The sequence below is a fragment of the Heterodontus francisci genome, chromosome 15, assembly GCF_036365525.1.
Source record: "Heterodontus francisci isolate sHetFra1 chromosome 15, sHetFra1.hap1, whole genome shotgun sequence".
Lineage (NCBI taxonomy): Eukaryota > Metazoa > Chordata > Chondrichthyes > Heterodontiformes > Heterodontidae > Heterodontus > Heterodontus francisci.
In genome coordinates this window covers 53037931-53064488 of record NC_090385.1, presented here as the reverse complement: position 1 = coordinate 53064488, position 26558 = coordinate 53037931, and the positions used below count along the sequence as shown (strand labels likewise).

General features: G+C 42.0%; 1 protein-coding gene across 2 annotated transcripts in view; it reads left to right on the top strand.

Annotated features, from left to right (window-relative positions):
- The window catches only part of ocrl (OCRL inositol polyphosphate-5-phosphatase), a 181982-nt gene that overhangs the window by 127516 nt on the left and 27908 nt on the right, over nt 1-26558 (top strand). For both annotated transcript variants that reach the window (XM_068047560.1, XM_068047561.1), the window contains exons 16-18: nt 13474-13584; nt 16683-16848; nt 25076-25311. In XM_068047560.1, the coding sequence (XP_067903661.1) occupies nt 13474-13584; nt 16683-16848; nt 25076-25311 (513 nt within the window). The remainder of the gene's footprint in view (nt 1-13473; nt 13585-16682; nt 16849-25075; nt 25312-26558) is intronic.

Genomic DNA, 26558 nt, shown 5'->3' with positions numbered 1-26558 from the left:
TCAGCTCTACCGCATGAGTTGGCAGCCTGTTCCAGAGGTCCTCTGTTCCCCAGGATAAAGGCCATCTGACACCTAACATAGATCTCACCTTGTACAACTTAAAATTGTGACCCCCTAGTCCTCCTTAACTTAGTTAACAAATTGTCAACTCGAATACAAGCTATTCCTTCAATCATTTTATAAACCTCAGTCAGCTCCCTCCTAAGTCTGCTTTTCTCTAACGTGTAGAGTCCCATCTCTTTTAGCCTCTCTTGATAACTAAGATTCTTTCAACTGGGAATTAGTCTACTGGCTATCCTCTACAGCTGTCCAAAGACTCAATATTGCCCACTATGTGAGGAGAGCAACACTGGACACAGTATTCCAACTGAGGCCTAACCATGGTCTTGTACAAAGACAAAAGGGTATGCTTTGACTTATAGTCAGTTGTCTTATGAATGCACCTTAACACTATTCTAACTACTGTTTCACTGCATTGCTCATGAAGTCTTTAGAGAACTAGAACATCCAGGTCTCTTTCTTCCTGCATCTTTAATGCTTTTCCCTAAAGGGCATATGTGTGTTGAACATTTGCCCTCCCCACATGTAAAACACTAAACTTTTCCAAGTTAAGCATCATTTCCTAGTCATGAGCCCAATCTCACAACACATTAAGATCTGCTTGAAGCAGTCGAGCATTGTCTGCTGTCGTAACACTCAAACAGATCTTGGTATCATCTGCACATTTCCAGATCATGCACCCAACACGTACACCTAGATCATTAATAAAAATAATAAAGATCAACTGTCCCAAACATCAATCCCTGCAGGATATCAGTGGTGACCAGTCTCCAAACAGATCTGAACCCATCTGCCTGTGCCCGTCCAGCCAGTACTCCGTTCCGCTTTATATATTACCGCTAGTGCCAGAGGCTTCAATCTTGGAAAGAAGCCTTTTATGCGGCACCTTGTTAAAAGCTTTTGGCAAGTCGGGGCATCCCTCATCCATCATCATGATCGCCTCTTCAAAAAATCTAATCACACTTGAAAGAAGTAACTTTTTTTTTTTGAAGCGTGTCCCAATTATGTTCTGAACTCTTCAAACAATCATATGTTATATCCCTCATGATTCACTCAAGGATCTTTCCTATTACTAATGTCAAACTAATGAGCCTGTAGTAGCCTGTCTTGCCTCTTTTTTTTTTAAGGATGGGGACTATATTTGTCGCCTTCCAGTCTGTGGGAGCTGTCCCGGAGTGCAGTAAGCTATTATAAATACAGGCAAGGTCTCGCACAGCATATGTTTCATCTCCTGAGGACCTTCAGATGGATATCATCCAGCCTGGCTGCTCTATCTTTTTCAAGTTCTTAATTCCATCTAAAACAATATGTTCATCTATGGTATTTTTTATTGTTAACATTATCATTAAATTCTAACTGTCGAGATTATCATTAAGAGTGAAGACTGATGCTAAGAATTCATTTAATATTTCTGCCGTACACAGTGAGTCCTACTTCACCTGAATTTTATTAAGAAATTTGGAGCTCAATGACTAGCAACTTAAAAAACTATGAGTCTGGGGATGTAGGTTGCCTATTATTCAACTGTACTTGGTTCAGTTAGACACATTTTTGGCAGTTCTGCCAGGCCACTAGGTCTTGTGCACCAAATAATGAAATATCTTTGGGGAGGGGGTGAGGGGAAGGAAGAGAGAAAGAAGAGTTTAACACTAGCTTTATCTGGCTTGGCCTGTTTGGTCCAGTTGGTTTTAAGTAGCTCACAGAACAGCCTTATCAATGATTGTAGAAGTATCTGTGTTGCAGACTTGCACTTTCCAATAGAAGGAAGCTAAGTGAAAAAAAATCAGGAGAAATTTGTGGGGTAATGTTGTGAAGGAATAAGAATAAAAAGGTTCTGAAACAGTTAAAAGAAGAGATTAGATTACTGCTATTGAATTTTCGAAACTAGTGGATTTCCCATTATTAATTGAAGGATATGGTCTTTACCTCACCTGCCTTTGGGTTGCTTTTTTTGTTCTTTGAATGTTTTTGTGTGTCTCACTCACTTGCATTCTCTTTCTCCATTGCTCATTCTTCTCCCCTCCACTCCCCACAACTTATCTATCTGGTTTACTATTTCTTTCCCTTAATTTTTTGGTGTTCTCATTTTTTTCTTTGATTTGCTCTTTTTTTGTCTTTAGCTTTCCCTCTTTTTCCAGATCTGCCTTTTTTACCTTCTGTGTCTCTTGTTTTTACATTTTGGCTTTTTTCTTCCCTTTTGGCTCTTGTGGTTGCTTAACTCTTGGCTGCAGTTGGTGGCTAAAGGATGAGAGGAAAGGTCGGGCCTGGAGGCTGCATTTTTGCACCACAGGCAGCAACTGACAGAAAACCAACATGAAAGGCCTTTTTTATCCTTTCATGAGATGTGGATGTCGCTGAGAAGGCCAGCATTTGTTGTCTATCCCTAATTGCCCTTAAGAACTGAGTGGCTTGCTAGGCCATTTCAGAGGACAGTTAAGAGTCAACCACATTTCTGTGGGTCTGTAGTCGCATGTAGGTCAGACCAGGTAAGGATGGCAGATTTCCTGCCCTAAAGGCCATGAGTGGACCAGATGGGTTTTTATGACAATCGATGGTGGTTTCGTGGCACTGTGAAACTAGATTTCAATTACTTAATTAATTAATTGAATATAAATTCCACCAGCTGCCATAGAACCAAAGAAACATTACGGCACAGAAAGAGGCCATTAAGCGCATCATGTCTGCACTGGCTGAAAAACTAGCCGCCCAATCTAATCCCACTTTCCAGCACCTGGTCCATCGCCTTACAGGTTACAGCACTTCAGATGTAGATCCAGGTACCTTTTATATGAGTTAAGAGTTTCTGCCTCCACCACTGATCCGGGCAGTGAATTCCAGACACCCACCACCCTCTGGGTGAAATAGTTGTTCCTCATGTCCCCTCTAATCCTTCTACCAATCACCTTATATCTGTGCCCCCTGGTAATTGAGTTCTCCGCTGGGGGAAACAGTTCCTTCTTGTCTACTCTAACTAAGCCCCTCATAATTTTGTACAACTCAATTAAGTCACCCCTCAGCCTCCTCTGTTCCAAGGAAAACACCCTAGTCTATCCAATCTTTCCTCATAGCTGCAATTTTCAAGCCTTGGCAGCATTCTTGTACATCTCCTTTGTTCTCTCTCCAGAGCAATTTTGTCCTTCCTGTAATGTGGTGACTAGAACTGTATGCAGTACTTCAGCTGTGGCCTAACCAGTGTTCCAGCATTACATCCCTGCTTTTGTATTCTGTACCTCAGCCAATAAAGGAAAGCATTCCATATGCCTTCTTCACCACTTTTATCTACCTGTCTTGCCACCTTCAGGGGCCTGTGGACGTGCACTCCAAGGTCTCTCATCTCCTCTACCCCTCTCAATATCCTCCCATTTATTGTGTATGCCCTTGCTTTGTTTGCCCACCCCAAATGCATTACCTCACACTTCTCCAGATTGAATTCCATTTGCCACTTTTCCACCCACTCAACCAAACCGTTGATATTCTGGAGTCTACAGCTATCCTCTTCACTATCAACTGCACGCCAGTTTTTGTGTTATCTGCATATTTCCCAATCATGCCTCCGACATTTAAGTCCAAATCATTAATATATACCACAAACAGCAACGGACAGCCGTGGTGGGATTTGAACCCATGTCCTTGGGCATTAGCCTGGGCTTCTGGATTACTAGTACAGTGACATTACCACTATGCCACCATCTCCCCTTGGCACCGCCTGCCTAGAAAATGCAAATGACAAGGGAGGACTGAAAATCAAGTACAGTACAAGTGTACAACAACTTAAAAGTTCTCAAGTTTAAACCCAGCAGCCAGTCATCAGCTTTGGCTCAGTGTTAGCACTCAGAAGGTTGTGGTTTCAAGTCACACCTCAGAGACTTGAGCACATAATCTAGTCTGACATGTCAGGTACCATCTACCAGAGTGTGAACGTTGGGAATTTGTTGAGTGGAACTCCTATAAGTAGTGGGTATGAGGTTTCAAACTGATATTTAGTTTAACTTTTTTTAATTTAACTTAGAACTTTAAAAACTGTAAAAGAAACTGCAAGTTAGTCAATACTTAACAGAAACTGTCAGTAGCAGCTAACAGCTAAGTCAATCTACTAAGTGTTTGCCTGAATGGGGACAAATTACTGAGAGCAGGAAGCTGAGTGAGCCTTGTAACTTGGGTATGGCTCAAAGATGTATAAAGGTCAATAGTTATCTGCTGATGCACAGAGTAGGAATTTGATGCTGAAGGGATAGGAGGTGTTGCTTTTGTGTGTAATACCTGTCATGATTCGTGTTACAGGTAAACATTTAATCTACCTATCACTTAAACTAGATCAAGTAATTAGTTAAACTAAAAACTTAAAACTATAAGCTTAGTTGGTTACATACATAAACTTCAATTAAATAATTAAAACAAGGTTAGGTATTGATGGCAGTGCAGGTTGTGTGCCGCAACTGCATTATGTGGGAATTTGTGGAAAGCATTGTAATCCCGCACAACTACATCTATGGTGAGTCTGAGCATTTTGATGAACTTCAGTTCAGAGTTGTAGTCCGAGGCGCAGACGTTGCGGCGAATCAGGGAAGGGGAGGGTTACCTGGCCCCTTTTGATTCAGGAGGCAGTCACGTCCTTGGGTTAAGAATGTGGTACACGTCTGGTTAGTGCTCATGGACAGGAGGGTCTGATTCCAAGTAAGGCAGGTAGGAGGACTCCCGGTGTTGTGCTGGAGGAGCCTTTGCCTTTATCCAATAGGTACAAGTTTCTTGCTGTCTGTCTGGATGAAGAAGTCTGCAGGGTGGGTAAGCAAACTGACCACGGCATTGTGGTTCAGGAGGCCATTAAAGTGCAGAGAGTGAAAAGGAATGTGGTGGTGGTAGGGGACAGCATAGTCAGGAGGATAGATAGTGTTTTCTGCAGTTCTTTCGTAGATTGTTTTGCCTGCCTGGTGCCAGGGTTAAGGACATTTACTCGGGGCTGGAGAACAACTTGGAGTGTGAGGAGAGGATCCAGTTGTCATGATCCATATTGGAACCAACAGCATACATCTGCTGAGGGTGTATGAGGTCCAAATTAATAAGCAGAACCTCAAAGGCAGTAATCTCTGCATTACCATCTGAGTCATATGCAAATTGGCATATCGTCAAAGGGATCAGTGTTGAATGTGGCTCAGAGATTTGGGGGAATCGGGTATCAATTCATGGGACGTGGGAAACCAGTTCAGTGGAAAGATGGAGCTGTTCTGTTGGAACAGGCTCCACTTAAACTAGCTGGGTCTGGTGGTTTGGCAAATCAAATAACTAGGACTCTCTCTAGGGCTTTAAAGTAAAAAAGGTTGGGTGGTGGGGGGAGGGTGGGTGGGTGCGGGTTCAGGTGAAGGGAAGTTTTATACATGTAAAGAGAAAAGTCATGAGCATTATAGAGATTTGGGTAAAAATAATCAGAGTGTGATAAGGGGCAAAGTATTTAATGGAGTAGTGAAAAAGGCCAAATTAGGGGGAAAAAGGCAACAGTTAAAATTAAAGATGTTTTCTCCGAATGCACCAAGCATTCATTAAAACATAAGAAATAGGAGCAGAAGTGGATCACACAGCACGTCGAGCCTGCCCCGCCATTCAGTATGATCATGGCTGATCTTGGGCCTCAAATCCACTTTCCTGCCTGTTCCCCATATCCCCTCAATTCCCAGAGGGACTAACAATCTGTCTATCCCAGTCTTAAATATATTTAACAATGGCGCATCCACTACCTTTGGGTTAGAAAATTCCAAAGATCCACAACCGTTTGAGTGAAGAACTTCTGCTCATCTCAGTCCTAAATGATCTCTGCCCCTTATCCTGCCCCCATGTTTTAGTTTCCCAGCTACAGAAACAACCTCTCAATGTCTACCCTGTCAAGCCCTTCAGAATCTTGTAATTTTTAATGAGGTCACCTCGCATTCTTCTAAACTCCAGAAAATATAAGTCCAATTGCCTCAGTCTGTCATCCCAGGGACTGATCCAGTGAACTTTTGCTGTACTGCCTTCAAGGCAAGTATATCCTTCCTTAAATATGGAGACCAAAACTGCACACAGTATTCCAGGTGTGTTCTCACCAAATCCCTGTACAATTGTAGCAAGACTTCTTTATTCTTGTACTCCAAATCCCTTGCAGTAAAGAACAACATGCCATTTGCCTTCCTAATTGCTTGCTTTACCTACATGCTAACTTCTGGTGTTCCTTGTTTGAGCACACCCAGGTCTCTCTGAACACCAACATTTACAAGTTTCATGCATTCTTAAAAATAAAATTCTGCTCTTCTATTTTTATGACCAAAGTGAATAACCTTACATTTCCCCACATTATATTCCATCTGCCACCTTGTTGCCCATTTACTTAACCTGTCTATACCTCCTTGCAGCCTCTGTGTCCTCCTCACAACTTGCATTTCCATCCACCTTTGTATAATGAGCAAACTTAGATACATTACTCCGTCTCTGTCTAAGACATTAATCACAGAATTGTTACAGCGCAGAAGGAGGCCATTTGGCCCATCATGTTTATATCAGCTCTTCGAATGAGTATTTCACTTAGTGCCATTCCCTGCCTTCTCTCCGTAACCCTGCATATTCTTCCCCTTCATTTAACAGTCTAATTCCCTTTTGAATGCTTCAATTGAACCTGCCTCCACCACACTCCCTAGATTGTAAGTAGTTGAGGCCCCACCACTGATTCTTGCAGCACTCCACCAGTCACAGCCTGTCAACTTGAAAATGCCCCATTTATGCTTACTCCTTGCTTCTTGTCCAAGAACAAGGCAATAGCGCAGTGTCGCAATGTAGATAACGATAACCAGAGTGTGCAAACATAAGAGTGCACCAGCAAATAAGGTCAGAGAAGAGAAAAATGGTAAAAAGACAGAATTAAAGGCTCTTTATTTGAATGCAGAATGCACAATTCGTAACAAGATGGATTGATAGCACAAATAGAAATAAATGGGCATGATACAATAGCCATTACAGAGATGTATTTGCAAGATGACAAAGGCTGGGAACTAAATATTCAAGGGTGTTTGACATTTAGGAAGGATAACAAGAAAGGACAAGGAGGAGGGGTAGCTCTGTTAAGAAAGGGTGAAATCAATACAGTAGTGAGAAATGATCTTGGCTTGGAAGATCAAGATGTAAAATCAGTTAGGGTGGAGATAAGAAATAGCGAACGAAAGCAGTCACTGGTGGGAGTAGTTTATAGGCTCCCTAACAGCTACACTGTAGGACAGAATATAATTCAAGAAATAATGGGGGCTTCTGCAATAATCATGGGCGGTTTTTAAACATCTTATAGATTGGACTAATTAAATTGACAAAGGTAGCCTGGAGGATAGGATGAGTTCATAGAGTGTATTAGGAACATACAAACTTGGAGCAGGCTACTCGGCCTCTCGAGCCTGCTCCGCCATCCTATAAGATCACGACTGATCTGTTTGTGGACTCTACTGCACTTTCCTGCCTACCCCTGATCCCCTTTGAATCCCTTGTTTGTCAAGAATGTCTACCTCTGCCTTAGAAACATTCAACGATCCTGCCTCCACCGCTCTCCAGGGAAGAGAGTTCCACAGACTCACGATCCTTTGGGAGAGAAAATTTCTCCTCATTTCTGTCTTAAATGAGAAACCCCTTTATTTTTAAACTGTGCTCCCTAGTTTTAGTCTCTGCCACAAGCAGAGACATCCTTTCAACATCCAGTTTCTTAGAACAATATGTTCTGGAACCAACCCATGAGCAGGCTATTTTAGACTTGGTAATGTATAATGAGCCAGGATTAATAAATGACCTCATAGTAAAGGATCCTCTAGGCAAGAGTGATCATAACATGATATTTTGCATTCAGTTTGAAGGTGAGATGTTTGGGTCTGAAGCTGTCTGAAACTTTTAAAAAAAAGTATGAGGATAGAGTTGGCTAATGTGGGCTAGGAAAATGAGTTAACTAGTAAGACCGTAGAGAAGCAGTGGCAAACATTGAAGGAGATATTTCATATCTCTCAACAAAGATATATTCCACTGAGAAAGAAAGATGCTATGAGAAGGATGCACTTTCCGTGCCTAACTAAGGAAGTTAAGGATGGTATCCAATTGATAGAAAAGACATACCATGCTGCAAAGATTAGTGGTAGGCCAGAAAATTGGGAAATTTTTAGAAACCATCAGAGGATGGCAAAAAAGGGAGAAATTAGAGTATAAGAGTAAAATAGCAAGGAATATAAAAACAGACAGTAAAAGCTTCTACAAATATATAAAAAGGAAGAGTTGCTAAAGTAAACACCAACCTTTCCTCATAAGACAACCCCCTTCATCCCAGGAATCAACCTACTCAACCTTCTCTGAACTGCCTCCAATGCAAGTATATCCCTCCTTAAATAATGAGACCAAAATTGTACGGGGTACTCTAGATGCAGTCTCACCAAATCCCTGTACAGTTGTAGCAAGACTGCTCTACTTTTATACTCCATCCCCCTAACATCAAAGGCCAACATTCCATTTGCCTTCCTAATTGCTTGCAGTACCTGTATGCTGACTTTTGGTATATAATAGATTTTAGCAAGGCTTTTGACAAAGTCCCAATGGCAGGCTGCTCAAAAAATTGGCAGGAAGCAAAGGGTAACATTTGCTGGGTATTATTGTGACTGGAAGCCAGTGGGGTTCTACATGGCTCAGTACTCAGTCTCTTGCTTTTTATAGTTCATATTAATGATTTAGACTCTAATGTAAGGAGCACAATAAAGAAGTTTGCAGATGGTACAAAAATTGGCCGTGTGGTTTACGATGAGGGGGAAAGCTTTAGGCTGCAGGAAGATGTAGATGGTCTGGCCAGTTGCGCAGAAAAGTGAAAAATGGAATTCAGTCTGGAGAAGTGTGAGGTAATGCATTTTGGGAGGTGCAACAACGTGAGGGAATACACAATAATTGGGAGGATATGGAACCTTGAAGTGTATGGCCACAGATCCTTAAAGGTAGCAGGATAGGTCACTAAGGTGGTTAAGAAGGCAGATGACATATGTTCCTTTATTAGCTGAAGCATGGAATATAAGAACTGGGAGGGTATGCTCGAGCTGAACACAACATTGTAGCATTGTGGAAGAACTGTGCACTGTGACGAAGATAGTGTGGAACTTCAAAACGACATAGACAAGTTGGTGGAATGGGCGGACAAGTGGCAGATGAAGTTTAATGCAGAGAAGTGTGAAGTGATTCATTTTGGTAGGAGAGGCGATATAAAATTAAGGGTACAACTCTAAAGGGGATGCAGGAGCAGAGGGACCTGGACGTATATGTACATAAGTCATTGAAGGTGGCAGGGCAGGTTGAGAGAGGTCAGCTTTATTAATGGGACATAGTGTACAAGATCAAGGAGATTATGTTGAATTTATATAAAACACTGGTTTGGTCTCAACTGGATTATTGCACCCAGTTCTGGGGACTCCATTTAAGGGAAGATGTGAAGGCATTGGAGAGAGTGGAGAAAAGATTCACGAGAATGGTTCCAAGGATGAGGAACTTCATTTACAAAGATGGATTGGAGAAGTGGGAACTATTTTTCTTAGAGATGAGAAGACTGAGAGGAGATTTGGTAGAGGTATTCAAAGTCATGAGGGGTCTGCACAGAGTGGATAGGGAAAAACTGTTCCCACTCATGAAAGAATCAAGAACGAGAGGACACAGATTTCAGGTAATTGGCAAAAGAAGCAATGGCAACATGAGAAAAAGCTTTTTCATGCAGTGAGTGGTTAGGATCTGAAATGCACTGGCAGAGAGTGTGGTGGAGGCAGGTTCAATTGACGCATTCAGAAGGAAATTAGATAGTTATCTGAAAAGGAAGAATGTACATGGTTATGGAGAGTGGCACTAGGTAAATTGCTCATTCGGAGAGCCAGTGTAGACACGATGGATTGAATGGCCTCCCCTTCCTGTGCTGTAACAATTCTGTGATTCTGAACATTAGTTAGACCATAGCTTGAGTACTGCATACAGTTCTGGTCACCACATTACAGGAAAAATGAGATTGTACTTGAGAGGGTTAAGAGCAGATTTATGAAGATGTTGCCAGGACTGGAAAATTTTAGTTGTGGATTGGTTGGGGTTGTTTTCCTTGGAATAGAGGTGACTTAATTGAGGTGTATAAAATTATGAGGGGCCTAGAAAGAATAAATAGGGATGACCTATTTAGCAGATGGGTCAAAAACCAGAGGGATTGCTTTAATGGGTACAAGAATTAGAGGGGAGATGAGGAACATTTTTTCACCCAGAGGCTGAAAGGGTGGTAGAGACAAGTTCTCGCCACGTTTAAAAAGTAATTGGATGTCTACTTGAAAAGCAGTGACCTGCAGGCCTGCAGATCTAGTGCAGAAAGGTGGGAATAGGCAGGGTAGTTCTTCAACGACTGGCACGGACCGATGGGCCGAATGGCCGCTTCCTTTGTCGTAGATTTTCCATGATCTCTATGAAAAGCTGACAAATCCCCTGGACCTGATGGCCTAATCCTAAGATTCAGAAAGAGGTGGCTGCCAAGATGGTGATGCACTAGTTGTGATCTTCCAAAATTCCCTAGTTTCTGGTACTGTCCCAGTGGACTGGAAGGTGACAAATGTAACACCGCAATTTGAGAAAAGAGGAAAAGAGAAAATAGGGAACTACAGGCCTGTAAGCCAGCCATCAGTTGTCAGGGAAATGCTGGAATTCATTTATTATGGAAGTGGTAACAGGGCACTTCAGAAAATCATATGGTGGTTAGGTATCCTTTTGGAAATGGTGTTTGACAAATCTGTTGAGTTTTTTGAGGATGTGACTAGCAGGCTAGATGAAGGGGAACCAGTGATAGTAGGATATTTGGATTTTCAAAAGGCATTCAATAAGGTGCCACACGAAAGGTTGTTATACAAGGTAAGGGATCATGGGGTTGGGGGTAATATGTTAGCATGGATAGAGATTTGGTTAAAAGTCAGAAAATAGAGAGTAGGAATAACTTTCCGGTTGACAGGCTGATATTAGTGGGATCTCACAAGGCTCCATGTTGGAGCCTTGGCTATTTGCAATCTATATTAATGAATTAGAAGAAGGGGCCAAGTGCAATGTATCCAAGTTTGCTGAGTTTTTATTCGTTCATGGAATGTGGGCGACGCTGGCAAGCCAGCATTTATTGCCCATCCAATATTGCCCTTGAGAAAGTGTAGTGTGCTGCCTTCTTGAACCGTTGCAGTCCATGTGATGTCATTGCACCCTCAGTGCTCTGAAGGAGGATGTTCCTGGATTTTGGCCTAGCAATGATGATATATTTCTAATTCAGGATGGTGTGTGACTTGGGGAACGCAGAGATGATGGTGTTCCCATGCTGCCCTTTTCTTCTAGTTGGTCTGTCGAAGAAGCCTTGGTGAGTGGTTGCAGTGCACTTTATAGATGGTATACACTGTCTGCCAGGGTGGAGGGAGTGAATGTTTAAAGTGGTGGATGGGGTACCAATCAAGTGGGCTGCTTTGTCCTGGATGGTGTTGAGCTTCTCGTGTGTTGTCAAAGTTGCACTCATCCAGGCAACTGGGGATATTCCATTGCACTCCTGACAGGCTTTGGGGGGTCAAGACGTGAGCTACTCCCGCAGAAATTCCAGCCTCTAATCTGCTCTTGTGGCGACAGTATTTATGTAACTGGTCCAGTTACATTTCTGGTCAGTGGTAACCCCTAGGACATTGGTGGTGGGGGATTCAATGATAGGAATACTATTGAATGACCAGGGAGATGGTTAGATTCTCTCTTGTTGGAGATGGTCATTGCTTGGGACTTGTGTGACTTGAATGTTACCTATCACTTATCAGCCCAAACCGGAATATTGTCCAGTCATGCACATACGGGCACAGACTGCTTCATTGAGCAGTTGTGAATGGAACTGAAAGCTGCAATCATCAGCAAACCTGCCTGCTTCCTGACCTGTGATGGAGTGAAGTTCATCAATGAAGCACTGAAGATGATTGGGCCAGGGTACTGCATGAGGGATCATGCAGTGTGTCCTGGGATTGAGATGATCTCCAACAACCACATCCATCTTCCTTTGTGCTAGACATGACTTCAGCCAGTGATACAATGATACAAAGATAGGTGGGAGAGTCAGGAGGACACAAAGTTTGCAAAGGGATATAGATAGGTTAAGTGAGTGGGCAAGAAGGTGGCAGATGCAGTATAATGTGGGGGAATGAGTTTATTCAATTTGGTAGGAAGAATAGTAAAAGAGTTTGTTTGTTTTAAATGGTGAGAAATTATTAAATGTTGGTGTTCAGAGGAATTTGTGTCGCCTTGTACATGAAATTCAGAAAGTTAATATACAAGAACAGCAAATGATTAGGAAGGCAAATGGTATGTTAGCCTTTATTGCTTGGGGTTTGGAGAACAAGAGTAAGGAAATCTTGTTGCAATTGTACAGAGCTTTGGTGAGACTACACCTGGAGTACTGCGTACAGTTTTGGTCTTTGTACCTAAGAAAATATATACTTATCTTTGTGGGTGTGCCCTGAAGGTTCATTAGAGTGATTCCAGGGGTGAGAGGATTGCGTGCGAGGAGAGATTGAGGAGATTGGGCCTATATTCTCCTGGTTTAGAAGAATGAGAGCTGATCTCATTGAAAATGTAAGATTCTGAGAAGGCTTGACCAGGTAGATGCTGAGAAGCTGTTCCCATGGCTGGAGAGTCTAGAACTAGGCGCCATAGTCTTGGTTAAGGGAGGGGGGGGGGTGCCATTAACAGCTGAGATGCAGAGAAATTTCTTCGCTCGGGTTGTGAATCTTTGGAATTCTCTAACCCAGAGGGCTGTGGATCCTCAATTGTTTCAAGGTATATTCAAGACTGAGATCAGCAGATTTTTGGACTTCTACGAGAGTCAAGGGAGATGGGGATCAGGTGGGAAAGTGGAGTTAAGGTCAAAGATCACCAATGATCTTATTGAATGGAGAAGCAGGTCAAAGGTGCAATATGGCCTGCTTCTCCTATTTTTAATGTTCCGGATGAGATTTCTGCCCTTACGGGTGGACATAAAAGATCCTATGACACTAGTTGAAGAAAAACAAAGGAGTTCTCCCTAATGGAACCAATATTTATCCCTCAATCAACATGATTAATAAAAACACATTAAGCAGTCATTATCTCATTACTGTTTGTGGGACCTTGATGTGCACCAAAGTAGTTGGCACGTTTGTACATTACAACATTGACTACACTTCAAAAGTACTTGATTGCCTATAAAATGTTTGGGGGTATCCTGAGGTCACAAAAGGCACCATATAAATCCAAGTTCTTTCTTTCAGGCATGACGGATATAGCATGAGGTGAAGTCAGAAGTCTACAAAAAATGTAAATATAGGTAGATTTTGTATATTCAAGAGAAATATCAGATTGCCTTCTTCCATTGTGCTGTAGGTGAAGATTGTCCATGAGCAGAGGTATAAGAAGGTGTTTGAAGATATTGTACGAGTGATGGATCGCATGGAGAATGAGTTCCTACCTTCTTTATGCCTTAGCAGAAGGGATGTAAGTGCATAGCTACTAATTATGTTTTAGCATGATCAACTCTTTTGTTCAGCTACCATATTGCTAGTGTTTGTAGTATAATTGCGTTCTAAATGCCTGTGACATATGTGAAAATCTTCTTTTATTCCACATATATGTACATGAATTGACTTTGCCAGTGTTGCTGCCTGAATATAGCCCCAGGGCCCATTAAATGTCACTCTTTGGGTAAAACAGAACCCAGCTAGGCGATTTTGGCAGGCAACATTTAAATGTATTAAAATAAAAACCGAAAATGCTGGAAATACTCTGCTTCTGTGGTGAGAGAAACCGAGTTAATGTTGCAGGTCGATTACTTTTCATCGGAACTGGGAAAAGTTAGAAATGTTGTAGGTTTTAAGCAAGTGAAATGGGGGAGGGTAGGAAAAAGAACAAAAGGCAAGGTCTGTGTTTGGGTGAAAGACAGGAGAGATTAACTGGCAAAAGGGTTGGTGGTGCAAGGCCAAATGGGATAAGTAAAGAAAGATAAAATACTGCCGATGCTGGAAATCTGAAATAAAAACAAGAAATGCTGGAAATACTCAGCAAGTCTGGCAGCATCTGTGGAGAGAGAAGCAGAGTTAACGTTTCAGGTCAGTTCTGGGTCACTGACCTGAAACGTTAACTCTGCTTCTCTCTCCACAGATGCTGCCAGACCTGCTGAGTATTTCCAGCATTTCTTGTTTTGATTACAGAAAGGATCTGTCTAGAGGAGGTGTGGATGGTAGAATGATGAACAGCTGCTGTCTGAAAGTAAAACCAATGCAAGCCAAGAAAAGGTAACAAAATGGGGATGCTGCCTAACCTGCTGAGTGTTTCCAGCATTTTCTGTTATTTCAGATTTCCAGTATCCAGAGTATTTTGCTTTGTTCAAAAGTCGTACTTTGATTTTTATAGGATGACTGCACTTCCATTAGTACTGTATACCACCCAGATGGATTCCTTTTTATATTTTGGTTACCAGAATGATGCTTAAATTGTTGCAGAGGTATCAGCATAAGAAGGTCCATGAGAATGGGAGAAGCTACATGGCAACTATAGTTTTACCAGTTTTTGTGAACTGTGTCTGGAATAATTAAATAATGTCTACCATTCAAGTAGGCTTGCCAAAATTGAAATGAAGTTTCTGTTCTTTGGCCAGTGTTTCTGGGATACAAAATCAACCTGAGCCATGTACTCCATTCAGAATACTATGTAATGTTTTGAACTGAATGTGTGCCATAAAAAATGTCCTATAAGATTCCGTGCAATTCTAACAGCATAATTTGCTTGTTATAATCTTTTAATGACAGTAATGGGGATATATGGCATACAAATAATGCTAGAATGGAAAAGATATATTTATGATTAAGTAACAAGGAAGATCTTTGGTTTAAGACCATGTTTCTCAGTGATATTTAAACCAAGGTACTAACTAATCATTTTTACCCCTAATGTAAAATTCTTCAGTAAAGCATTAAAAGTCAAAGGGCTGTCAAAGGACAATACATTAAAGAAAATAGTTCTAATCAACTTAGCAGCAAAGTACTTAGAGTTTCATTGAGGAGCTTAGAATCAGTCTGCAGCTACCCTGCTAGATGCAGCAGTGTAATGTTCCATCTTGCAGTTTGACATGTCAGTCATTAGCATTAGCCAGAGGAATTCTTCAACCATGAATTGAATACTGTATTGTGGAATAGACAAATGTTCATATTCCAGTTAGCCTACAAAGCATGGACATCTCATGTTAGTCTGTACAGGGCATTAATGGTTAATCTTTTCTGAGCTTTATGGAAGGAACATAGGAGCGGGAGAAGGCCGTTCAGCCCATCGAGCATGCCCCGCCATTCAGTACAATCATGGCTGATCATCCACTTCAATGCCTTCTTTCCACACAGTCCCCATATCCCTTTATGTCATTGGCATTTAGAAATCTGTCATTCAGTGCTTTAAACATACTCAATGACTGAGCTTCCACAGCCCTCTGGAGTAGAAAATTCCAAAGATTCACAAGCCTCTGAGTAAAGAAATTTCTCCTCATCTGTGTCCTAAGTGGCTTCCCCTTATTTTGAAATTGTGTCCCCTGGTTCTAGACTCCCCAACCAGGGGAAACATCTTAGCTTCATCTACCTTGTATATCCCTTTAAGTATTTTGTAGGTTTCAATGAGATCTCCTCTCATTCTTTGAAACTCTAGAAAATATAGGCCCAGTTTCCCCCATCTCTTTGCATAGGACTGTCCCACCATCTGGGGAACAAGTCTGGTGAACCTTCGTTAGTAATAATATCCTTCCTAAGGTAAGGGGCCAAAACTGCACACACTACTCCAGGTGCAGTCTAACCAAGGTTCTATTCAATTGAAGCAAGACTTCATTACTCTTGTGATAAAGGTTAACATGCCGTTAGCCTTCATAATTGCTTGTTGCACCTGCATGTCAGCTTTCAGTGACCTAATGACAAGGACACCCAGGTCCCTTTGTATATCTACACTTGCTAATCTCTTACCATTTAAGAAATACTCTGCACATCTGTTCCTCCTACCAAAGTGGATACCTCACATTTTTCCACATTATATATGTGAAAACAATAGGAAGACATTCCTGTGATAAGAGACTGCAGGTCAATTATTCCAGGATCTTTGAGATATATGTATTTTATTTATTTTTTTATTTATTTAGAGATACAGCACTGAAACAGGCCCTTCGGCCCACCGAGTCTGTGCCGACCAACAACCACCCATTTATACTAACCCTACAGTAATCCCATATTCCCTATCACCTACCTACACTAGGGGCAATTTACAACGGCCTATTTACCTATCACCTGCAAGTCTTTGGCTGTGGGAGGAAACCGGAGCACCCGGGGAAAACCCACGCAGACACAGGGAGAACTTGCAAACTCCACACAGGCAGTACCCAGAATTGAACCCGGGTCCCTGGAGCTGTGAGGCTGCGGTGCTAACCACTGTGCCGCCCTAATTCAGTTTAAAAATAAAATGCATAAATAATTTATTGTGTTCTATCTAAACATCTACTAGAATAATTGAACCAAAACATGGAGTCAATGTAAGACTCATGGTTTGTTTTATTTTCTTAATTACAGTTTACTTTTGAGGACGTTCAGTTCCGGCAGCTACAAAAGGAAAAGTTTCAGATAACCAATGATGGGCAGGTGCCATGTCATTTCTCCTTCATTCCTAAACTGAATGACAACCATTACAGCAAACAGTGGCTACGGGCAGAACCTTGTGAAGGATATCTCGAACCTAGTAAGTAAAGTGAGAATAACAGCCACTGTTTAATAGTCCAGTAATATAATGGTACTGTCACAGATCAGTGACTTGTATCAGTCTAACTGTTGATTTGTACCTAAAATAATTTTAATTTTACTTTTAGTCTCTAGGCCTAAAACTTCAGTATTTTTATTTATAGAGTTCAGAAGTTATTTATTCTTAATTTCGGTCTAGCCTTTTTATACCCAAATTTTAGTCAAATCATAACCGATACAGCACAGAAGAAGACTATTTGACCCATCGTGCTTGAAAGAGCTATCCAATTCTAATTCCACTCTCCTGTCCTTTCCCCAAAGCCCTGCAACTTTTTCTCCTTCATTAATATTTCAGAAGGAACTATATCTCTTTGAAACTTAATTTAAAATTCTATCATGGTGGTCACTAATTCATAATTGCTCCTTTACAAGGTTATTAATTAGCCCTTGCTCGTTACAATACTAAATCTAAAACAGCCCAATCCCTAGTTGGTTCTTCAACATATTGCTCCAGAAACCCATCTCGTACATGCTCCAGCAATTCATCCTAACATTTTAGGTTTACCCAAACTATATGTAAATTGAAGTCGCCCATTATTAATAGCAGCATGGAGAAGAATTGGCGCCAGGACCCAGCCCGGCTTTACCCCGTTGATCTTGAAAGTTCGTGATGTTGCTCCATTCTGACAGACGGAACTGTGCACACTCTCGTGAAAAGAGATGATGCCCTAGAGTCTAGGAGGACAGCCTACTTTCCATAGCAATTTGAAGAGTCTGCCTCTGCTGACAAGATCGAAGGCCTTGGAGAGGTCTATGAAGGCAACGTAGAGTGGTCTGTATTGTTCGCAGCACTTCTGTAACTGAAGAGAAAATCTGATTGACTGTCAATGTGCCAGCTCTGAAGCTGCACCGAGACTCAGGATAGCTGCACGACACCAGGTTCTGCAATCTGGTCAGAGCAATGTGAGTAAAGACCTTCCCCACAATACATAGCAAGGAGATGCCTTGGTAATTGTTGCAGTCACTGTGATTCCTCCTTATTTTTGTACAAGATGACCGTTTGCATCACACATCTTGGGGCACAGGTCTTTCCTTCAAACAGAGACAAGTTCATGGAGATGCTGTACCAATGCCACTTTCCCACTTTGTCTGTGTCTGCGTGGGTTTCCTCCGGGTGCTCCGGTTTCTTCCCACATGCCAAAGACTTGCAGGTTAATAGGTAAATTGACCATTATATAAATTGCCCCTAGTATAGTTAGGTGGTAGGGAAATATAGGGACAGGTGGGGATGTGGTAGGAATATGGAATTAGTGTAGGATTAGTATAAATGGGTGGTTGATTGTCGGCACAGACTCGGTGGGCCGAACGGCCTGTTTCAGTGCTGTATCTCTAACTAACTAATATTTTAATATTCATCTTTGAAGAATTCCCCAGAATTTATGTTTTGACAAATGACAACTGTTTAACTTCTCGCACTGCCTGTGCAGGCACAGGTAATGTGAAATAAACGAGGTCTTGAATGATTACTGCGACTTTATTCATCTGCTTAAATTTCCAACATTTGTTCTACAAGTTGTAGGCTGCTGGCTATTCTTTTATCCTAGAAATTATTGTAATTTTACTCTAGTCTCTTGAATGTTAGTTTAAGTCTCCATTGGAAATTTAGTTATAATTTAGTTGATGAGAAAAAACTATTTTTAACCAATGACTGTTTTCCTCCTCGACTAAAACAGCCCTACATGGTCTCCATGAAATTGAATGTTTAGATCAAAGACCAGCAGAAAGGAGATATGAAAATACCAATGCACTTATACAGTAAAAGGTAGTTTTCTGATGGAGAAGTTGGATAGCTGTTCAAGTCACGAGCTGTTTAGTAAACTGGAGATTGAGCACTTGGAACCTTGCAATCTTTGTGTCATCAGATTTTTTTTTATCAAAGCTAACTAAGGCTAAGGTGGCACACGACTTAAAATCCCATTTAAAAAAAAAAATGGAATGTAGAAGAAAGTAGGAGTAAAGAAAGTCAGGAACTTCTCCAAAGTTCTCCAATGGAACACTGAAAAAACAAACCACCTCATCAGCTTCTGGCAAAAACTCTATTCTTGCCTCCAACTCCATTCCCCCTTCCCTAGCTGACAGTTCAGCCTCATCTATCCCATATCCTATCTGTCACCAAAACTGCTACTTTTACCATTGCCCATTTTTGTCCTACCTCAATTGCGCTAGTACTGGAATGGTAATACAGACTTTATACTTCAAAACTAAACTTCTCCAATGTCCTCCTGGTTGACTTCCCAAGCTATATTGTAAGCAAACTCCAATTCACCCATTATCTTGTCCAATATTAAGTCAAGATCCCCAAAATTCTTGGCTTTGCCAATCTTAGTGGTTTACTAAGGTGATTAGAAGAAACCTGAAAAAGAAAAACAAATAGTTTGAAGATGCAAGGATACAAAATGCAACTAAGGATAGCTAAAGAACATGCTTAAAAAAATGAGAAAAAATAATCTCACATTGCACAGAGTAGCAAAACAGACTAAAAGGTTTTGCAGCTCTTAATAGTAGAAAAAAAGATGGGTCCACTGAAGGATAAATTGGATAAAACTATTACAAATGTATCAATATGTCAGGTGTACAGGATGCATTCTTCACATCACTGTTTGCAACTTGGGATTGTAAATGAGTTTAGGCAATGTACAATGTATGTAGCATTCACTAAAGAACATCCATAAATACTGGATCTGAATATGAGGATTCAGGTTAGCTGATGTGCCAATAGTCAAAAGAATCCAGCACAAAGGCTGCCTAACATAACATTCATGATGGTGTAACTACATGAGAATGCTATTCAAGAGCACAAGAGTTGTAGAACAGGAAACATAGTTTTAGAACTAAAAATGAGAAAGATTTGTTTTCTTTTGGGAGACATGGGGACCGTTTACATAGTTGGGTAAGATATAGCAGATTGTTTCAATGTGGTTCAGCAAAATAATAAATATAGGAATAAATACCTGTAAAAATGAAAGGAACTTACTTTGGTGTGGGCAAGTGGATTTTAGGCTACATCATGTTATCTCAAGATTGAAGAGACCACCAAAGTTCAGGGCGGAGTTTATCTACCCAAACTGGCTTTTAGTCGAAATTGCTATTCAAACAAATGTAAAATTAAAGCTGTGAAGTCTCTGAAAAGGGAACCAAACAACCCATGCATTCCCACTGGTTATGGACAGCACCCAGTGAACTGCCACGTGCATCTTTCTACTGAGGTGTTATCCAGGCATGAACAAAAGCTACAAACATAGGGATGTAGGGTTGACTGTGCATGACAATCTATAATATTCTGTACCTGTGGTTGGCAAACTTGCAGGCCCAGGAACAGACCCACCAGGATGTCCTCCAGTTTCCTTGCCCTATACACATTTGAGTTAAAATGGGGGTGTGGGAGAACTTTATCAAAACTTTGTAATATGAAAGGATCCAATTTGCAGTAGATCAATAGAATTGTAGGTTAGATAAAGCCTCACCCTACTGACATACATCAAATCCCTTTAAAGAGAGAACATCCAGTTTCCTCCCACAGCCAAAGACTTGCAGGTTGATGGGTAAATTGGCCATTGTAAATTGCCCCTAGGGCCTGTTTCAGTGCTGTATCTCTCTATGACTATGACTACCACAGATTAAGGGAACAGTGATCCATCAAAACAAAAAGTGATAAATGGTAACATTAATCAAAACACCCCTATAATCCCCCCTCCCATCCTTCTATCCTTTCTCAGCCTTGGTTAAATGATAGAACACTTGCCTCTTGAATCTGAAGATTGGGGTTTAAGCCCCACATCAGAGCCTTGAACACAATTAATGCTTCTTTGCTGTGCTGAGGGAATGCAGCAAAGAACAAGGTGCGATATTTTAGATGCGACATTAAACAGGGTAGATTTAAAAGATCCAATAGTACTATTCAAAGAAGAGCAGGCAAGTTCTCCAACGCCCGAGCCAAAATTTATTCATTTTGCTGTGCGTGGAACCTTGCTGTATGCAAATTGGCTGCCACGGTTTTTTCTATTCGTTTCATGTGGGCGTCGCTGGCCAGGCCAGCATTTATTGCCCATGAGAAGGTGGTGGTGAGCTGTTACCTTAAACCGCTGCAGTCCATGTGCTGTAGGTACAACCACAATGCTATTAGGAAGGGAGTTCCAGGACTTTGACCCAGCCGCAGTGAAGGAATGGCAATATAGTTCCATGTCAGGATGGTGTCTGGCTTGGAGAGGAACTTGCAGGTGGAGGTGCTCCCATCCATCTGCTGCCTTTGTCCTTCTAGGTGGTGGAGGTCACAGGTTTGGGAGGTGCTGCCTGAGTAGCCTTGGTGCGTTGCTGCAGTGCATCTTGTAAATGGTACATACTGCTGCCACAGTGCGTTGGTGGTGGAAAGAGTGAATATCTGTGGACGGGGTAATAATCAAGCTTGTCCTGGATGGTGTCGAGCTTCTTGAGTGTTGGAGCTGCACCCATCCAGGCAAGTGGAGAGTTTGCCATCACACTCCTGAGTTGTGCCTTGTAGATGGTGAACAAGTTTTGGGGAGTCAGGAGATGAGTTACTTGTCGCAGGATTGCTCTGACCTGCTCTTGTAGCCATGATATTTATATGTATATTATCAGGAAACTACAGACCAGCTAGCTTAACATCAGTCAATGGGAAAATGCTAGAGTCCATTATTAAGGAAGAAATAGCAGGACATTGAGAAAAACATAATGCAAATAGAGTAGTCATGGTTTTATGAAAGGTAAATCATTTTTGACAAATTTGTTAGACTTCTTTGAGGATATAACAAGCAGAGTGGATAAAGGGGAACCAGTAGATGTAGTGTATTTGGATTTTCAGAAGGTATTTGATAAGGTGCCACATAAAAGGTTATTGCACAAAATAAGAGCTCAGGGCATTGGGGGTAATGTGTTGGCATGGATTGAGGACTGGCTAACACAGAAGGCAGAGAGTCGGGATCAATGGGTCTTTTTCAGTTTGGAAAGTCGTAACTAGTGGGGTGCCTCAAGGATTGGTGCTAGGGCCTCAGCTATTTACAATCTATATTAATGATTTGGAAGAAGGGACAGAGTGTAGTGTATCCAGATTTGCTGACGATAACAAAATAGGTGGGAAGGCATGTTGTGGTGAGGACACAAAGAATCTGCAAAGGGATATAGATAGGTTAAGTGAGTGGGCAAAAACTTGGCAGATGATGTTCAATGTGAGAAAGTGTGAGGTATTCCACTTTGGTAGGAAGAATAAAAAGGCAGATTATTATTTAGATGGAGAAAGACTGCAAATACTGCAGTACAGAGGGATCTGGGTGTTCTTGTGCATGAAACACAAAAGGTTAGCATGCAGGTGCAGCAAGTAATTAGGAAGGCAAATGGAATTTTGGCCTTTATTGCTAGGGGATTAGAGTTTAAAAATAGGAAAGTCTTGTTACAACTGTACAGGGTGTTGGTGAGGCCACACCTGGAGTACTGCGTACAGTTTTGGCCCCCATATTTAAGGAAGGATATACTAGCATTGGAGGCAGTTCAGAAAAGGTTCACTAGGCCGATTCCTGGGATGAAGGGGTTGTCTTATCAAGAACAGCTAAAAAGGTTAGGCCTTTGTTCATTGCAGTTTAGAAGGTGATCTTATAGAAACATATAAGATTTTAAGGGGGCTTGACAGGGTAGATGTTGAGAAGATGTTCCCACTAGCGGGGGAATCTTGAACTGGGGACATAGTTACAGAATAAGGGGGCACACATTTAAAACTGAGATGCGAAGGAATTTCTTCTCTGAGGGTGGTTAATCTCTGGAATTCTCTGCCTCAGAGTTGTGGAGGCTAGGTCACTAAATGTATTTAAGGAGGAGGTAGATTTTTGAAATCTCGGAGTCGAGGGTTAGGCGGAGCAGGCCCGAAAGAGGAGTTGAGGCCTGGGACAGATCAGCCATGACCTTATTGAATGGCGGGGCAGGCTTGAGGGGCTCCTATTTTTTATGTTCTTATGGCTACTCCAGTTCAGTTTCTGGTCAATGGTAACCCCCAGTATGCTGATAATGGGGGATTCAGCGATTGTAGTGCAGTTGAATGTCAAGAGCAGATGGTTAGATTCTCTCTTGCTGGAGATGGTCATCGCCTAGCACTTGTGTGGCATGAATGTTACTTGCCACTTATCAGCCCAAGTCTGGATATTGTCCAGGTCTTGCTGCATTTCTACACGGACTGCTTCAGTATCTGAGGAGTCGCGAATGGTGCTGAACATTGTGCAATCATCGGCGAACATCCCCACTTCTGACCTTATGATTGAAGGCAGGTCATTGATGAAGCAGCTGAATATGGTTGGGCCTAGGAAACTACACTTACTCCTGCAGTAATGTCCTTGAGCTGAGATGATTGACCCTCCAACAACCATCTTTCTTTGCGCTAGGTACGATTCCAACCAGCGGAGAGTTTTCCCCCGATTCCCATTGACTCCAGTTTTGCTAGGGCTCCTTGATGCCATACTTTGTCAAATGCTGCTTTGATGTCAAGGGCAGTCACTCTTTCCTCACCTCTTGAATTCAGCTCTTTTGTCCATATTTGAACCAAGGCTGTAATAAGGTCAGGAGCTGAGTGCACTGGCAGAACCCAAATTGAGCATCACTGAGCAGGTTATTGCTAAGCCACTTGATAGCACTGTCAGTGACACCTTCCATCGCTTTTACTGATGATCGAGAGTAGACTGATGGGGCGGTGATTGGCCGGATTGGATTTGTCCTGCTTTTTGCGGATAGAACATACCTGGGCAATTTTCCACATTGCCGGGTGGATGCCAGTGTTGTAGCTGCACTGAAACAGCTTGGCTAGGGGTGCAGCAGGTTCTGGAGCACAGGTCTTCAGTAGTATTGCAGGGATGTTGTCCGGGCCTGTAGCCTTTTCAGTATCCAGTGCCTTCAGTCATTTCTTGATATCAAGCAGAGTGAATCGAATTGGCTGAAGACAGGCATCTGTGATGCTGGGGACTTCAGGGGGCTGAGGTGGATCATCCACTTGGCACTTCTGGCTGAAGACTGTTGCAAATGCTTCAGCCTTATCTTTTGCACTGATATGCTGGCTCCCCCATCATTGAGGATGGGAATATTTGTGCAGCCACCTCCTCCTGTTAGTTGTTTAATTGTCCACCACCATTCATGACTGGTTGTGGCAGGACGGCAGAGCTTAGATCTGATCTGCTGGTTGTGGGATCACTTAGCTCTGTCTATCGCATGCTGCTTATGCTGTTTGGCATGTAAGTAGAACTGGATTGTAGCTTCACCAGGTTGACTCCTCATTTTGAGGTATGCCTGGTGCTGCTCCTGGCATGTCCTCCTGCACTCATCATTGAACAAGGGTTGATCCCCCGGCTTGATGGTAATGGTAGAGTGGGGGATATGCCGGGCCATGAGGTTACAGATTGTGGTTGAGTACAATTCTGCTTCTGCTGATGGTTCACAGCATCTCATGGATGCCCAGTTTTGCATTGCTAGATCTGTTTGAAGCTGGTGTCCAGCGTCCTGAGCGTGGTTGGAGCTGCACCCATCCAGGCATGTGGGGAGTATTCCATTACAGTCCTGACTTGTGCCTTGTAGATGGTGGACAGGCTTTGGGGAGTCGGGAGGTGAGTTACTCGCCGCAGGATTCCTAGCCTCTGACCTGCTCTTGTAGCTACAGTATTTATATGGCTACTCCAGTTCAGTTTCTGGTCAATGGTAACCCCTAGGATGTTGGCGTTGCGCACTGACTGCACTTCACAGCCCATGAAATACTTTTGAAACACTTTGGAATGTCCTGAGATTGCAAAGGCATGATGTAAGTGCAAGGCTTTCCCTTGCTTCCTTTTATCTCCTGTCACACCCTTGGGCTGTTTCTGGCCTTTTGTGCATCTCCCCCTCGCTTGTCCTATCTTTGGCAGTAGAAAATTCTGCACTGTTCTTTGGAGTTATCCTCCCAATTTTTCCACCTTACTACTTTTCTCCACCAATAAAAACTGAAGTAAAACTCCACTTTTCAAACAAACTCAGTCATCCTTTGAAATTTCTCAGTCCATGGCTCTGTGGCCATTCCTTTACTTCAATTGTGAAGCCCCTTGAGACCTCTTTTAAAGGCACTGTATAAATGTAAGTAGATGTAGTATTTGTCCAGATATCTTCATTTGAGAAAGGTTTCTGAATACTTTGTAACTATTCTCTTTCAGATGAGTCTGTGGATATATTACTTGAAGTTTATGTTAGCAAGGATTCTGTGACATTATTAAACTCAGCTGAGGATAAGATTGAAGACATCTTGGTTTTGCATCTGGATCGGGGGAAGGATTATTTCCTTACAATTGGTGGAAACTACTTGCCAAGCTGTTTTGGTACATCACTCGAATCGCTGTGTCGAATGAAGAAGCCAATCAGGGAGGTGCCTATTACCAAGCTTATAGACCTGGTAAGAATTTGAATTAATGTGAAAAGAAAATCTACATTATTAATGTTTACAAAATTTGGGACACTGCCTCTCGCAAGCCCTTCTTATCAGCACCCCACCAATTTAAACTGGGTGACCAAAATTAAATTTTATTATCATAGAATCAAAAGCAGACCCTTCAGCCCATCATGCCCATGCTACCTCTTTGAAAGAGCTATCGAATTAGCATCACACTCCTCCTCTTACCCCATATTCCTGCAATTTTTTTCCCTTCAAGTATTCTATTATAAAATTGTTTTCAGTTTGACAGCATTGGCAACCATGACCTTTTCTTAAATGAAAAGTCCTGATCATCCTGGAGAAATGTTGCTGATATTACCTTGTTGCTTCTTGGTAGCCCTATTTTATTGTGATATTTAGATCTGTGTCAGTGGTATTTGCTGTAAAATGAAGGGATGGTTCTGCTAAGAAATGAGACATCTAACTAATTTGCACCCTCTGGATGTGTCAGTATAGTTAAAGTTGGATGCACCATATGGCTGACCTTTACTAATGCTTGTTTCCATTGAGGTAATGATGTGGTTCTTTGGCCATTTAGTTGCCTCCAACTATTGATTTCTTTTTGCATAGTTGTGGAGAGTAGAGACGCACAATGAATCCATTATTGTGTTGTCTGATCTAACGTTAGTAACTCCACAAGATAAATATTATAATTCCTGCCAGTACAATTCTGCAAAATTATCCTGCAACCTTCTTTGTGCAATGTGCTAAATGTGTTGTGTGCCTGATGGAAGGGGATCAATAGTGGAAAGTGCTATTAATGGAAGAGCTGATCTGAGCGCAACAATGTATTATTTAGGTGGGTGAGTTGTTTATCTGATATATATCTTGTGTGTAAAAAGACGTGGGGAGAATGTTATGCTGTCCCTCACAGCGAGTTTTGGGGGCGGGGGGTGAGCATTTAATCGCACCTTCCAAACCCGCGACCTCTACCACCTAGAAGGACAAGGGCAGCTGATGCATGGGAAGACAACCACCTGCAAGTTCCTCTCCAAGTCACACACCATCCTGAACTATGTCTCCATTCCTTCACTGTCGCTGGGTCAAAATCCTAGAGCTCCCTTCCTAACAGCACTGTGGATGAACCTACACCCCTCGGACTGGAGCAGTTCAAGAAGACTGCTCATCACCACCTTTTCAAGGGCAATTGGGGATGGGCAATAAGTGCTGGCTTAGCCAGCAACACCCACTTCCCACAAATAAAAAAA